The sequence below is a fragment of the Marmota marmota genome, unplaced genomic scaffold (assembly GCF_001458135.2).
Source record: "Marmota marmota marmota unplaced genomic scaffold, marMar, whole genome shotgun sequence".
NCBI lineage: Eukaryota > Metazoa > Chordata > Mammalia > Rodentia > Sciuridae > Marmota > Marmota marmota.
In genome coordinates, this window is record NW_026000174.1 from 356,894 (window position 1) to 374,076 (window position 17,183).

The 17,183-nt window shown below is 32.6% G+C and overlaps 1 protein-coding gene and 1 pseudogene across 8 annotated transcripts in view; one reads left to right on the plus strand and one right to left on the minus strand.

The window, feature by feature from the left end:
- The window catches only part of Nox4 (NADPH oxidase 4), a 173,688-nt gene that overhangs the window by 50,763 nt on the left and 105,742 nt on the right, over positions 1-17,183 (plus strand). For all 8 annotated transcript variants that reach the window (XM_048787917.1, XM_015477317.2, XM_015477319.2 and 5 more), the window contains 2 exons: positions 2,502-2,574; positions 6,071-6,151. In XM_048787917.1, coding sequence (XP_048643874.1) covers positions 2,502-2,574; positions 6,071-6,151 — 154 coding nt within the window. The remainder of the gene's footprint in view (positions 1-2,501; positions 2,575-6,070; positions 6,152-17,183) is intronic.
- Positions 11,390-17,160, minus strand: LOC125611991 (annotated as a pseudogene).

Genomic DNA, 17,183 nt, shown 5'->3' on the forward strand with positions numbered 1-17,183 from the left:
AACATCTTTGTTTGTATGTGGTGCTGAGGATCGAACCCGGGCCGCACGCATGCCAGGCGAGCGCGCTACCGCTTGAGCCACATCCCCAGCCCTACATAGTCAATTTTTTAAAAATATTTTTTTATGTGTAGATGGATACAACACAATGCCTTTATTTTTTTATTTTTTAGAGAGAGAGAATCTTTTTTTTTTTTTTTAGACAGACACAACACAATGCCTTTTTTAAAATTTTTATGTGGTGCTGAGAATCGAACCCGGGTCTCGTCCGTGCTAAGCGAGCGTTCTACCGCTGAGCCACAATCCCAGCCCCAAGTGTGATTTTTCTATAAAAGCAATTATAGGGCTTGCACTTTTGGGGGGTCAAACAATTCTGCTTTTTTCACCCACTCTAATAATGCTATGATTCACCTTTGTCCTTGCTTTTTTTTAAAAAAAAAATATCAAGAATTAAACTCAAGGGTGCTTAACCACAGAGCCACATCTTCATCCCTTTTTCAATTTTTTTTTTTTTTAATTTTCAGGGTTTCACTAAGTTTCTTAGGGCTTCACAAAGTTGCTGAGGCTGGCTGTGAACTTGTGATCCTCCTCCCTCAGCCTCCCCAACAACTGGTATGACAGTTGTGCATCACTACGTCCAGTTCTCTCCTTTTTCTGTATTGACACTTCATAGCTTTTTATTGCTGATTAACTTTCCAGATATAGATAATATCTAAATTGCTTATCTATTCATGTGTTTATGGAGATCAGAGTCATTTATGTGTCCTATTAAAAAATAAAATAGCTATGAGCATTGTTGAATACATTCTTATGTGGCTATGTTTGTGTTTTATTTTGAGTAAATACTTGGGAGTACAATAGATGGACCATTTTGTAGGCATCATTTTTTTTAAAATGGCATATTTCCTGAACCATTAGTTCTTTAACATGAACTAAATTAGATATCTTGTTTTTTTCTTACCCCTCTAATGGAAGCACTTACCTGGAGGACAGGGAAAGACTGGGAAAGGGAAGACCTTAGAAAATGTAGAAAAGATGTGATTATTAGGTCATTAGGTATAGCAGGGAAGGTCATGTCCCATTAGTTTTCTAAATTTGTATCATGGGAAAAATTAGAAGAAAGCATGCAACTGTTAAAATCCAAAGATTACTACCCTTATTTTTCGTGTGCCCCTTTACAAGTGACAATTGTTTCCACTGCACTGAGAGTATTAATGTTATTTGCCAATAATTCTAAGTCTGCTGCAGTCATAAAGATGAATACTTGTGTTGACCTTCCACTGTATCCTCTTGACTGCTGTTTTAATGGCATATGGTCCATGATCACCTTCTGTTCTGTAGGTGGTGCTAGTCAAGGGGAGAAGTCGGAGAATTGTATATTCTTCCCCAGACAACAGTCTTCCTGTAGCTTTCTTTTTGGCACGATTTAAGAGTCTCTCAGAGGAGATGTTTAAGACTTAACTGTTACTTATATGATTTTTCAGACTAAAAAAATGTAGCATAGACATATAGGGTATTTAATTTGATAACAAAATGTAAGAAAGGGACATACTAAGATTTCAGCTGTTTTAGGAATAATATATCAACTGTTCATTTGGACAAACTATATAACTAATCCTAAGTTTGTAGCAATTTACCTGTTATTAATTTTGACATGTTTGTACATTTCATTCTTTTTTTAAACCAACATCATGTCATGTGAAAAGTGTGCCATCTGATTTTAATGTTTTCCATACTTAGAGGAACTACCTCTGAAAGTATTCTCAGAGTATCCGCACAACGTTTTTTTAAAATTTTGTTTTTAGTTGTAGATACACACATATCTTTATTTATTTATTTATTTTAGCTTTTATGTGGTTCTAATAATCAAACCCAGTGCTTCACATGTGCTAGGCAAGTGCTTGGCAAGCACTGTACCACTGAACCATAACCTCAGCCCAGCACAGTATCTTTTTTTTCTTGAAATCTACAATTTTTGTTCCATATTTTTTATTTTTAAAAAGCTTTAGGTTTTATAAAAAACATTTTTTATTTAAAATTATTCCAGGAAGTGGAGTCCAAACATAGTTACTTGAAATTGAAGCCAGAGGAGTTTCTAACTCCATATTGGAGGGAGGAGAGAGTCAAGATATTGAGTATTATGGTGGAGAAAACCAAAAACAGCAGGGTATTAAATGTTAACTCTGTCCCCTTGCATTAATTATTGATATTTGGTGTCTTATGTGCCTGAACAAATAGGTTTATATTCACAATTCTGAGTTGAATATTTGGGGAAATAAAAAAAGAACTCTAATAGAGGAAGGAAAGATTCTGCCTTGTCTTAAGTACTCTGGAACTGTGCTGATTTTGAAAAGGCTTGTTAGAGAGGAACATACATGCACATATACAATTTCAGTTTGGCTTCCTGCAGAACAGCATAGTACTTTGGATTTTAAGGAAATATCTTTTGTGCTTTTTTACTCAATGTGATTTAAGTTAAAACCTACTTATGTACATTTTTACAGTTCCTGGCCTAACAGGGGTCTGCATGGTGGTAGTGCTGTTCCTCATGATTACAGCATCTACATATGCAATAAGGTAAGTGTCAGAGTCAGTTTTGTTATCTACTAGTTTATAGTATTGATACTTTCTTTTGGTTATTTTCATTTTCATATATTGGAAATATCTTGATAAACCAAAGCATTTAGCCAATGCAGTGTCCTAGTTAATGGACTACTACAGGTAACAAAGACTGAAATAAAGGTGATTGTAAATATCATTTCCTGTTCTGCAAAACCTCTTTAATGATCAAGGAAATTTGAGTTCTTCAGAAACATCTTTCTGAAGGACAGTTTATTTCTGTGGCACACAGGCTTGAATTCAATTGCATACATATGGACGATGGGTATTCCTAAGAATATATGACTTAAAATTATTTAATAGCTAATTTCCTGATATCAGTTTGTTTTGCTGTAAAATAACATAGTGTTCCAAATAGTGATGTGGAAATATGGTTGGTTGATATCTGCTAAAATAATTGAAGATACGTGCATTCATACTGGTTTTCATATTAAAAGATTTTGAGCAATTTTAGAGATACATTATGAGGAGCACTTTTATATTATTTGAGATGGATATGTTCTATGTTTAAGAATATTTATAGTGTCTTATGTTTCTGGTTAAACTTTGTTTAAAGAAAGCAAAAACAAAATTTTCAAAAGTCTTCAATCTTTCTATTTGCTGAGAGAGAAAAACATACACAAATATATATATATATATATATATATATATATATATATATATANGTAGATATAATTGCCTAGTCAGAAAATTTGAAAGAATTATGAAAAGTTTAAGAACTAATATTGAATAAATGAATTGAAATATGTAATCAAATACAAAAAATATTAAAATTTTTTTCTATCCTAGCTCCAACCAGTTTGAAAATTGAATAAAATAAAACTCTAACATTCACAATTGAAACAAACACAAAATATGTAGGGATAAACTTAGTGATTGTTATGGTTGGATATGTGGTAACCCCCCAAAATTCATATGTGAGACAAGGTAGGAACTTTCAGAAGTAAAATGATTAGATTATAGAGCTGTGACCGAATTGGTGGATTAAACCACTTGATTGTATTAACTGGGTAATATTCTTATGTAGGTAGGGTGTGGCTGGAGGAAGGAGTTCACTGCAGGTATAACTCTGGGGTTTATATTTTCTCTCTGGTGAGTGGAGCTCTCAGTGCTTCTTGGTTATCATATCCTGATTACTTTTCTCCTTATTTTATGCCCTTGTGCCATGATATTCTGCCTGACTTTAGGCCCAAAGCTATAGAGTGGGCCAACCATGGACTGAACCTCTGAAACCACGAGCCAAAATATACTTTTCCTCTCCTGACTAGTTCTATCTGGTCTTTTGGTCACAGCATCAAAATTGACTAATATCTTAAGAAACTGTAAGTGGAAAAAACCCCACATAAATAAGTTCACTGAGAGAAATAAGTAGAGATTTGAATAAAGGCTGTATTATATACAGGTATACTTCTTCCTCAACTATAATTTAGATTTGTTACAATTCCAGTGAAAATACCAGACATGTTATTTTCTTTGTTTTTTGAATTTAATAAAGTGATTCTATAATCCATCTGAGGGAACATTCAAATGCATTTTGCAAAATAAGAATAAAGAGAGATATGCCTTAGTAAACATTAAAATAATTAAGCTTCAGTAACTTACAGGAAAAGAGGTCTTGCAGAAATGAATGAAGGGGCAGAGTCAATAGATAACCAGATGTAGGACCTTTTTATGTATAAGACCTACTAAATAATAAAGATGCCATTGCAAGCTTATGAAGAAAGTAAGGTATAAGTAGATGAAATTCTAGATAAATTACAGTTAACTGTAAAAATGATACCATTAAAAACTTAAAGAAACTTTAAGTAGATATTTATCAGTCCTCAACGTAGACAAGGAATAATGCAGGAAGTATTTGTTTACAAACGTGGAAATTGAAATTTCTGCTTGCCAATATGGTGTTTCAAAATTTAAAATTAAGTATGATACTAGAAAAATTATTAATATCACAAGGGACCAGTACATTTTTAAAAAGTAAATAGTTTTCTCATATTAGTCACAAAGAGTTAAAAGTAACATATATATGAAAAAATACTCAATACCATTTATAAAAGTAATAAAACCTTATGAAGTTGGGCATGGGTTTGTGGAAATAAGCACTTCTACTTTGTGGTAGGACTTGGAATTTATAAATCTATTTATAAATTTATAAATATATTTTTCAAGAGCATTGGGAAGTGTATATCAAAACAAGTATGTGGCCTTTGATCTAGTAATTGGACTTTCAGCAATTTTGATTTTAAAAGAAATATGTATAAAAAACATATGTTGCAACATATAAATTTATAAATATATTTTTCAAGAGCATTGGGAAGTGTATATCAAAACAAGTATGTGGCCTTTGATCTAGTAATTGGACTTTCAGCAATTTTGATTTTAAAAGAAATATGTATAAAAAACATATGTTGCAACATATAAATTTATAAATATATTTTTCAAGAGCATTGGGAAGTGTATATCAAAACAAGTATGTGGCCTTTGATCTAGTAATTGGACTTTCAGCAATTTTGATTTTAAAAGAAATATGTATAAAAAACATATGTTGCAACATATAAATTTATAAATATATTTTTCAAGAGCATTGGGAAGTGTATATCAAAACAAGTATGTGGCCTTTGATCTAGTAATTGGACTTTCAGCAATTTTGATTTTAAAAGAAATATGTATAAAAAACATATGTTGCAACATTGTTAATGATATTGTTTATGATAACAAATAGTATAGATGGATTACATTTCAAAAATTGGCTATTATTTAAGTGAGGAATAATTCTAAAAGGTTCTAGAGGAGATCAGAGTCATATAGGAAGCTTTTGCAAATACCTGCACTCTGCCTCCAACATTTTAATATATGAATATTCAGCCTAGATATGTGACTACAATGACTGTTAGTTTTTGTACTTCACTCAAACATTTAAAAGATTTTGCTTACCTTGCCTTTCTTTTCAGACTATTTGTCTTCCCCCAGAGCAAGAACACTAAGGTATCTTTCTTAAGTTACACAGTCCAAGAAAAGAATTCAAAATTTTCATCACTTAAGTTTTTCTCCAATTTAATTATCTTGGAACAATTGTCAAAATACATATTAGGATAGGGACATTTGTTGTTTTAGGAATCACTTGGAAATTGAAAATAATACTAAAAGGGACAAAATAAGCACAAATTAGCAGTCTACTTACTTCTTAGCCTTATGTCATAACTTTAAAATACACACCTTATTTTAATCCTTTCCATGTGTCTTTGAAATACAAAGAACATTCAAAATGATAAAACTATTACTTATAATTTTTGTCATTGCTCTTTGTATGATATATTAATATTTTTATATGAATAGATACATCTCAGAAACTCAAATTTTAGCTTTTTTAAAAGTGGGATATATGTTTGAAACAATGAATTCTCTTTTTAATGGGATGGGCTATAAAGTAAGAATGAAACTAATTTATTTTTTTCAGGGTTTCTAACTATGACATCTTCTGGTATACTCATAACCTCTTCTTTGTCTTCTACATGCTGCTGATGTTGCATGTTTCAGGGTAAGTCTAAATACATATTTTTTTTAAAAAAACAAAATAATGTGTTCCTAAAAATGGGGTAATGAAAGTCACTGCTATAGAAATTATCATGGGAATTGGCTAAAATATTTGATTTGGAATTAAGGATAGCCATCAAGTGTGGGAGACATACTTCTGTTTTTATCATGGCATGTTTTATTGAAATCATTATAAAAGTGTATCAAAATTGAACACCAGAGTTGCTTCTCCCACAATGAATAGTTTTCAAAGCTCCCTATAGATACTTCCTAATATCTTCTAAAAGAAAATAAGAAGTGGGCTGGGGATGTGGCTCAAGCAGTAGCGCGCTCGCCCGGCATGCGTGCAGCCCGGGTTCAATCCTCAGCACCACATACAAACAAAGATGTTGTGTCTGCCGAAAACTAAAAAAAAATAAATTAATATTACAATTCATTCTCTCTCTCTCTTAAAAAAAAAAGAAAATAAGAAGTGAAGTACTTTAAGAAGATATTTTAGTGCTTACATTTTTAGAAACCGTCTTGCCATTGCAGAATTTATAACACTGGAGTTACTAGGTTTTAGTTTTAAAAGGTCTAGATTAGTTGCAATGAAAACCAAAGAATTAAAATGGCTAAAGACAAGAATCTGTCCAAAATGCAAATGAAAAACATCATGAAAGGGTTAAACACATATTCTAAGCTTTACACAAAAAAATATGTCCCAAGTATTTTATAAATTATGTACCCAAGATGTATTCTCAAAGTTAGTTGTTGTTTAAAATAATCCATGGAAACAGAGGGAGAAAATAGTATAGTTTGAATACATAAGATATGACCATCTTTATCCCTTCTGACTATCTTTGGTTTGAAGTCAACTTTATCTGATATGGAGATGAAAACCTCTGCTTGTTTATGTGGTCCATGTGAGTGGTATGTTTTTTCCCATCCTTTCATCCTCAGTCTGTGGATATCTTTTCCCATGAGATGAGTCTCTTAAAGACAGAACATTGTTGGGTCTTTTTTTTTTTTTTTTAACCCAATCTGCCAGTCTGTGTCTTTTAATTGATGAGGTTAGGTCATTAACATTCAGGGTTATTATTGAAATATGGTTTGTATTCCTGGTCATTTTGGTTTATTTTTGGTTATTAACTTGGTTTCTCCTTTAATTGGTTTTTACTTCAGTGTAGTTCCTCACTTTGCAGATTTTCATTGTTGTTTTACATTTCCTCCTCATAGAATATTTTGCTGAGACTATTCTGTAGTGCAGCCTTTCTCAGTATAAATTCTTTTAACTTTTGTTTATCATGGAAGTTTTTTACTTTATCATCAAATTTGAAGCTTAATTTTGCTAGATTCTTGGTTGGAATCCATGTTCTTTCAGAAAATGTTGTTATAGGATCTACTAGCTTTTAGTGTCTGGGTTGAGAAATTTGCTGAGATCTGAACTAATTTTTTCATGCATGTAATATAAAACTTTTCTCTTGCAGCTTTTAAAATTCTATCCTTAATCTGTATGCTAGGCATTTTCATTATAATGTGCCTTGGTATAGATTTGTTGTAGTTTTATACATTTGGTGTCCTGTAAGCCTCTTGTATTTGATTTTGCAACTCATTCTTCATGTTTGTGAAACTTTCTGATATTATTTCATTGAAGAGGTTGTGTATTCCTTTGATTTGTGCCTTCCTTTATCTCAATAATTCTTATATTTGGTATTTTCATCTTATCCCATCATTCTTGGACATTCTATTCATTACCATCTTCATTGTGTGGTCAACTTTATTGCAAGATTATATATTTTGTCTTCATTGTCTGAGGCTCTGTCTTCCAAGTGATCTAGTCTGTTGGTGATACTTTCTATTGAATGTTCTGTTTGGTTTATTGTTTCCTTCATTTCAAGGATTGCTGTTTTCTTTTTTCCAGAGTCTTGATCACTTTCTTGAAGTAACCTTTTGTAACCTCTATTTGATCTCTTATCTCTTTTTTTTTCCTAAATTTATTTTTTAAAGTTGTTGATGAACCTTTATTATTTATTTGTTTATTTATTTATTTATATGTGGTGCTAAGAATTGAACACAGTGTCTCACACATGCTAGGCAAGTGCTCTACAACAGAGCTACAATGCTGGCCCTCTCTTATCTCTTTGTTGGAGTGATCAATTGTTGCCTGTATTTGCTCTCTAATCTCTTTGTAGGAGTGATCAATTGTTGCCTGTAATTGCTTTCTTATACTATTCTGTACTTCACAGATCATTTTAATTATGTATGTTCTGAACTCCTTCTCTTAACATTTCATCTACTGTGCTGTCAATGGATTCTATTATTGTAGCATCTTGGTTTCTTTGGGACATTTTATTCCCCCCCCCCTTTTTTTCATGTTGTTCATGTGTCTTCCTCTCTAGCAATGCGGATCTGAGGTATTACAGTTTCTATCCTATAATCTTATAGTATCCCTGCAGGTTATCAATACCTCACCTATCATAAAATCAGGCCTGAAGGCCCCTGAGTCATGGTCTTTCTGGCCCTGGCTATTATCTCTAGATGGAAGTGGGATGGGACAGTGGGTAGATGGGGGGGCCACAGCATGGCCTGTCTCTACTTTTTTATACATATATGTGTGTGATTATTATACGTGTGTGTTTGGATTTGACATTCAGAGTCATATCAGATAATAAGTTGTTAAATGACATCAAGTGTACTTGGGTTTGCATAAAGATATAGGACAGGAAGGATAGTCTATCTACATGGTGATGTCAGGTGCTTCTTCAATGGCAATCCCTATAGTTGCCCAGGAATAATTTTCCACATCCTTCTCCTCAATCCCCCTGTAGCAATTCAGTTCCAAGATGAAGAGACTGCATGGGAAGTCAGGGACTACCTTCCTTGGATAAGGCTGAGATTGTACAGGAACCAGCCCAAGTTCCCTCAATGGATACCTTTAGTCACAAGAAAAGCACTACTGGCAAGGAGCTAAAGTCTGTCAGTCCCCAAATGATTTTCACGATTTATCCAGTGTCCTTCTACTCCGTTTGTATTTTACCAGTAATAAACAGTGTTACCTAGAAACACAGCTATAGCATTTCCCATTTTTCTTGCCTAAAACATTTCCAGGTAAACAGTGTTTTGAGATAGGTTCAAACCTGTTGGTTGTTCTTTTTTCAGAACATTTTATAATGTAATCTGTCAGATGTATTGGTAATTTTAGGTACATTATATGTTTTACTTCAGGGTGCATATTCAAAATATTGCCATTTCCCACCTGATTGTGGAGACCACTGGTTAAGACAGTAGTATTAAATAGATTTATCTCATGTGCCCTGGTTAACTTTGTTTGGTATCATGATTCTGGAATGTAGAGTTCTTCTGGAAACGTGGCTGACTAATTTAATTGTGACTTCCAGCTAGCTATCCCTGTCTCATGGGGGAGAGGGCTAGTGGATTTGATTTTTCCATTAATTTCTCTTTGTGGGGATAACATATTCTATGGAGCCTTGGGATACCAAGAAAACCCTTGGTAGAGAGGATTTGCCTTCTGTTTTATTCTTTAAGTGACTAGTTTGCCCATCCAGGATTGTGGACACAAAGTTTATTATGGATAAGCAGATACTACTCAGGACTATAATTATTTAAAATATAATTATGTAATGCTTATTATATGTTAAATATAATTTCCAAATGCATTATAGACTTTCTATTTAAGTGTTCCAGATTTTATGAGAATGAATAATATTATTAAAACACTTTTACAAGTATGAAAACTGAGACTGAGAAAAATTCAATAACTTGCTGAAGTTCACTTAACCGATAAATTATGGATTAAAACACAAGTACTCTCACTTAAACTCACTTGAAAACTCTTTTAAGTTCTACTACAAGGCCGTGTGTGTGTGTGTGTGTGTGTGTGTGTGGACACTTATTTTTGAGAGCTCATATGTCTGAGAATTTAGTTTTAAGATTTTCTTTCTCAAAGTTGTGATATGAGGTTATCTGGGATTGTAAGCTATTTCTTTCCTTCCTTTCCTCCCTCCTTCCTTCTCTCCTTCTTCTTCTTTCCTTCCTTCCTCTCCTCCTTTCTCTTTCTCTTTTCTCCTTCTTTCTTTTTCTGTCTCTTTAGTTCTATCAGATATGAGAAAAATAATCATTTTCAGTATAATTAATTATGCATTCTTTTGCCTTTATGTTCTGCTGAATTAAAACTCTGAAAAAAGGTATTCCTTTGCAATTCAAATAGTCAATTTTTAAAGGTTCAGGAGTTCAAAATGACTTTTTAAGTTTAAAGAGGATTATATTAAGAGTTACTTTTCTATTTTTTTTTGTAAGTAAAAGGCATATTTATATTTAGATTTCACTTTTGTAGAGCAAGGGTCATAGGCAGAAAGTGTCTGTATATAAAAAATAACAAAAAATGATTTTATAAGTTTTTTTTTAAATCACAGAATGTTAAACGATATCTTGAACAAGCTTGTTTTCCTAATGTCAAGGAATTTTCTTCTATTTATGTTATTTTTAAGTGACAAACAATGTTTATGTGTATGAAGTATGTATGATGTTTTGATATATGTTTACCTGTGAAAGGATCAAATCAGGCTATTTGGTGTATTAGTTACCTCAAATACATTGCTTCTTTTTATCTTCCCTCTGATCTGCCCACAAAGTAAACATTTAATTCTGAAGATATCCATTCTGACTTTACAAAGCTCTAATTCTCACAAAGTTTTTTGTTTTTCTAACCAGAATTTATTTTACTATAATTTCTATCCAGTGACTTAAAAGTCTATGACTCCAGAGGCAATGAAAATCAAATCTCTCACCTTGTATAAATTCTGTTCTTTTGTTTCTTGTATGATGGCATTTTAAATCTTATCATTATACTGACTGGGCCTAGTGGTATACACTTGTGATACCAGCTTCTCAGGAGGCTGGGGCAGGAGGATTACAAGTTTAAGGTCAGACTCAACACCTGTCTCAAGACTAAAAATAAATAAAGAGGGCTGAGGATATACCTCAGTGGTAAAGTACCCTTGTGTTCAATCCTTAGAACCACACACAGGGACACACACACACAAAAAAAAAAAAAAAAAAAAAGCAAAATAAATCACGTTGTTATTCTGAAATTTCTCCTTTGGATATATTAACAGTAAATATTTGTGGAATGCTTATCTTTTACCTTATTAATGCTTTATCTTATTAAACTTTCCCAGCAACCCTGTATTTATTGTTATTATTATCATTATCCCAATGAGAGAACAAGGCCAGTGTGAGAGAGCGTTATCTGAAGGACACAGCTAGTAAGTTGAAAATCTTGGATTTTAACTCAGACATCCAATTTCAAAACCCCAAATCCTAACATTAAATTATGCTGGCCTTCATTTTACATAGCTTCTCTATATCTTTTTTTTTTTTCAAATGGAAACCAAATTAAGCACTGACAAGAATCTTAGTGTGTGTGAGATGATATTGGCTGAGGGAAGCCTCACTTTCCTCACTGAAAATGCTCCATCAGTGTTATTCAGGACCTGGCTATTTTTCACGATCATCTGTGTCCTTATTTTAATCTAGTTTTCATTCTTATACCTTTATTTTAGATTATTTTCATCATTTATAAGCAAGCCTATTGTGTGCCACTCTAAAAAGCTACACTTCATATACACTAAATTCAGATTTTTTTTCAGTGCTCAAATGAATTTCAAAATAATTTTCCTTTGCAAGATATCAGGATAACATGATGGTGACAAACTGCATCACTTAATAACTGAAAATCTTTGGCAGATAATTTTACTTTTCTTTTTCTTATCTATTAAGTGAGACAAATAAAATCATCTTTTTTTTTTAAGTTTGAACAAAGAAAGGTAGTATGAAAGGGAAAATATAGACATATGAAATAAATTTTAGAAAAATCATACTACTACCAGTACTGATAAATATACAGGGAAGAAATGTCACAATTAACTGCCCAAAATGTCTTTTTCTTTTTTGTTGTTTAGGAATGAATAATTTTATTTTTCAACTATTTCAAGGTTACAACTCTGTTTCTCACTCACGCTCTTTCTCTCACCAGTTAAAAGAGTTTTAATTTCAACACCTTAAAAAGGAAGGTTCATACACTGAAATCAATACCACAATCAGTCTAAGTTTGTCCATGTACACAGCTGAAATCAATTACAAGTTATAGCCCATCAGATGCTAGGGAAACTTTTTTAAAAGTAGTTTTTACAGGTATTTAAAAAAAAAAAAAACTTCTTACAACTTCTTGTATTGAAGTCATCATACATACAGGGCAAAGCCAGTGATTTTTATATTTGCATTTATTCTTCATTTAAGTTTTGAAACACTACTGTAATTAAATATTAAAACAAACAGTAGCAAATAGTGAGCATATTATGATTATAATATTTCACTCATTCACTACTGCATATAAAATGCCTGTAGTAAGTTTTTTCCACTGGCCCCATTAAGAGATTTGCTTGCCATTCTGGCCTGGTGAAAGGTGTTTACCATGGTTCCATTATCAAGCGTATAAATTTGGCTTTTGGAAGCCACATAATGCTTCTTCAACCAGCTGTATATCCACATAGATGAAAAAGAAAAAAAGTCTTCTCTTAAGTAAAAACAGCACAGTCCTTCTGATCTGACATAATGATAATATCTCCTGGCTCCAGTCTTGGCTCTTAGTCTCCTTCACTATAGAATGTTATCTTCTGTCCATCTTTCATGCCTTTGTCAACATGAACTTCTAGAATCTTCTTCTCTCCAACTACCTTCTATTACAGTGTTTACCTCTATCTTTAAGACTGATCCCTTTCCCTTGGCCCCAGCACTCTATATATACAGACTGAATTTGCTGAACCATTCCAGGTCCTATCTAATGAACTCTTATTTGCATTCCAGTACCTGGGAAGTGGGGAAGCAATCTCCTGCTCCTTTCTTTATCACTTCAGCCTTAACATTTGTCACAAAGTACATTCTTTTGCAGAGCCAGTTTTCTTTTTTCACCATTATGTACATCTTCTCACATTACCAAGAGCTTATGCACAATATTTTTTCTTCTTTCTCTCTGCATCCTTCTTCTTCCTCCAAAAACATCAAAGATGTCCGTAGGAGAGCCCGTACTGCTACCTGCTCCACCCTTCTTAATTGCCTGTTCTTCTGTGTCATATAATGCCCTTTCCTTGACATCAGAGAGGACTTTAAGCTTGCGAAATCTGTTTAAATTTCTCTCCTTCATTTGTATTCTTGTCATGATGATACTTCAAAGCCAGTTTCCTCTAAGCCTTTTTCAATTATGCCTGAGTGGCATTGGATTTGCCCCCAAAATATCATAGTAAGTGGTTTCTTTCACCCTTTTCTACAGCCAATGAGGGGGCTGAAGCCAGTGTGCTGAAGTGGGAAGGAGCATGTAATAGTGTGAAACTTGGGCAGCTACTGCTCCTCCACCTCTCACTGAGCATTCTGGAAAGTTACACAGAGTCACAGCATTTTTGAAGAGCTTCGAATTTCTTATAGGCTAAGTAATTTGGTAACTATATTACAGTGAAAACTGCTTAACATATCAAAAGAATATTCCTTAAAAGGGCCGTGATATTTATAACATTGCAAAGACTCTAAAATTCATTTTTAGCAACAAATATTTATTCTGGAACTTGTAAAAGAAGCCTTCTCCAGGAGAATTTTTTTTTCTAATCTTAATACTCTTTCTAAGAAGTTGTTATTGTTGTGTTTTATTAAAGATATTTTAATTCAAAAGATATTTTGGGGGAAAAAAAAAAAACTAGTCAAAACTATTCTCTCTTTCCAGATGTGGAGGGCACTGGAAGGTGGTTGTGTTTGTTATTGTTGTTGTTGTTGTTGTTGTTTTGTTTTCCCTTTTTCATTTGAAAAACTTATCAAAAGGAGATACATACTTCTATTCTCACTTACTGATAGAAGGGATATGGAAAATAAATTAGAATGTCACAGAGTCTGAGTTTAAGAGCCTAACCCTGCTCCTTTTGAAAGACATGAGGAGGATGCATTGTAAATGGGATTTGGCACCCGAGCCTCTGCAATCTTGCCAGAGTCAGCCCTCCTACTGGTTTTAACTTGTGAATGTTGGGTGGACACTGATTGTATTTTGTATTTAAATGAGAGACAGTTAATAGTATGATAATTCTGGTTAAGATAAAGGGGAATTTCCTCCTCAAAGGAATAGATTGTATTAAAAATTGTATTAAAAATCCCACTTTTTCCATATAGAAAGTTTTCTTCTTCTTTTATTATTATTATTATTATTCAGAAAGGATTCTTAACTTGGATTCATAATTCCTAGGAATTATTGAATGGATTCAGAGGATCCTTGAATTCCTGAATCATACATACAAACTATGAATATACATGTCTTTATATGTATATTTAGTTTTGAGGCAAATACATGCATTTTGTATGAGGAAGGGTTCCTCAGTTTTCATTGAAACCTCATAGGTGTGCATGGTCCTAAAAGGCTAAAATATTTCTGAGCTTAATACTTCCAATGCTAGATATTAACCAGAGACCTATATATCTTTACACATTTCATATCTCTTGCTTAAATTTATTCAAGGTTAAAAACACGGATTGTAGGGAGGAATAAAAAACACAGGGGTGGTTTTCTTCTCACACACATGCTACTGGAAGAAATTAATATGACATATACAGTGACCAACTTAACAATTGTGCTCTCATTTAAAGGACAGTAATGAAACTCTTCATAATCATTCCCATGGTTTAGATAGCATTTAATATGTATTAGGGACTTAACATTTTATGCATATACTGTATGAGCACAGACTAGTTTTGTTGTTTTTTTTTTAAATATGCATAGCACTGGATAGTAAGTGGTGTTATTTCCATTTTACAGATGGAGAAATGAGATGTACAAGGTAAATTAAATGACTGTCCCAGGTCAATCAGCTAGTGTTTAAAGAATGCTAGTAGTGAGCATAGGAGATCTGGCCCCAGAATCTATGCATTCATCTTTACCCTTTTCATAATTTATTTATTTATTTATTTATTTATTTATTTATTTACTTGGAAAGTGTACTCACTTGTGAATGAAATATTTTAATGTAATGTGAAAATCTAGGACATCTTTTTGATTTATCTCTTTAAGTAAATGAGTATACATGTGCATCTTTGAATATTTTAAGTAATAAATTTAATTTTGCTTCAAGTTAGATAGATTCAAAGGTTTTTGAAAAGGTAAAATCTGGTGCTCCCTGAAAGCAGAGTTAGAATAAAATGCCTTTTTTTTTTTGGTACTTCTTTAAAAATATTTTACAAAATGACATGGCATATAATAATAAGTGTAATAACTTTGTATTAAATTAAGAATAAAATTATGTTTATGAAATACCTTAATTTTTAAATTTCTTTCAAAATAACAGAGAAAGAAGTTAGGCTATAGACCAAAGTTGATAAAATGCTGTAGAAGAGAACTTTTGTGAGGATTTGTACTTCTACAGAATGTCTTTGTAAAGAGATTAAATCAAAACAAAAAAAGAGGACTGGGTTGTGGCTTAGTGGTAGGGTGCTTGCCTAGCACACATGAGGAATTGGGTTCCATCCCCAGTACCACATAGCAAAGTAAATAAACAAATGTATTATGTCCATCTACAACTAAAATAAAAAATTTATACACACACACACACAAAAACAAGAAAGGCAAAGGGAAAAGACATTATTCACAATATAGGAAAAGTACACTAAATATATGGATTAAAAAAAAAGTCTTTAACCACCCCCTTGTTTTTTATTCCCCACTACAATCCAATGTTTTAAACTTTGAATACATTTAAGCAAGAGATATGAAATGTGTAAAGATGATATAGGTCTCTGGTTGAAATCTAGCTTTGGAAGTGTTCAGCTCAGAAGTATTTTAGCCTTTTTGGACCATGCATACCTATTAATGAATTGCCTATAATGTTAGGTGACCCAGGAAGTTAGTATCCCAATATGAGGGATGAATTTGATAGTGGAATTCCACAGTAAATATAGAGTCCAAGTAAACTTGCAAATTTGTCGATTACCTTGATCTTCCCCTTCCATACATGTTGCTGTCTTGACCTTAAATATAGTGAACAAAACTGCCTAACTCCCTAAATTCTAAAAGAAAAGAAATAGGATTCATGGATCACTGTAGTATGCTGACTTTAATTCTTTAGGTTAAACACTGAGGAGTTAGACAACTATGTAATATGGTTCTTCCATGCTTAGTCTTTTGAGAAAACTCATAGTGATTCCCATAGTGATTGTACTAATTTACAATCTCCACAACAGTGTAAAAGTATTCTTTTCTCTCCACATCCTCTCCAGCATTTAATATTATTGGTGACTGCCATTTTGACTGGAATGACGTGAAATCTGTAATTTAGGGCATCAAGCAATCATTTCATTTTACATTTCCTAATTACTGAAAGTGTTGAAAATTTTTTCATGTGTTAGCTGATCATTTGCAATTTTTCTTTTGAGAAGTGTTTGTTACTTCATTTGCCCATTTGTTGATTAGATGATTTGGTTTTGTAATGATAAAGTTTTTGAGTTCTTTGTGTATTCTAGACATAATCCAGAAGAGTAGCTAGCAAAGATTTTTTTCCCATTCTGTAGGCTGTTCTCATTTCCTATTCATAAGATTTTTACTTTATTAAAAAGTTGATTTTTTTGTATAATAATTACAGAGTAAAGATTTATGGTTTATTTACGTTTGTTGATATTTTATCCTATAAACCAGATGGTTTTGAGGATTGAGGGCATGTGCTATCTTCTTCCATAATAAGGCTTTATAGTTTCATGGTTTATGTGTGTGTGTGTGTGTGTGTGTGTGTGTGTGTAGGTGGATAGATAGAAATAGTATATTTAGAGCATTTTCATATACATGAAGTCATTTATACTGTAAACTACATGTATTAATGAATTTTTAATCTTACCAGCTATGAGTTTTTTTTTTCACCCTTTGGGGGTTGGAAGTGTCAAGCTTCAGATCAAGTAATTTTTTTTACAGGATTTTCATCTCAATTTTTCTCCTGGAAGTGATTATATATATATAT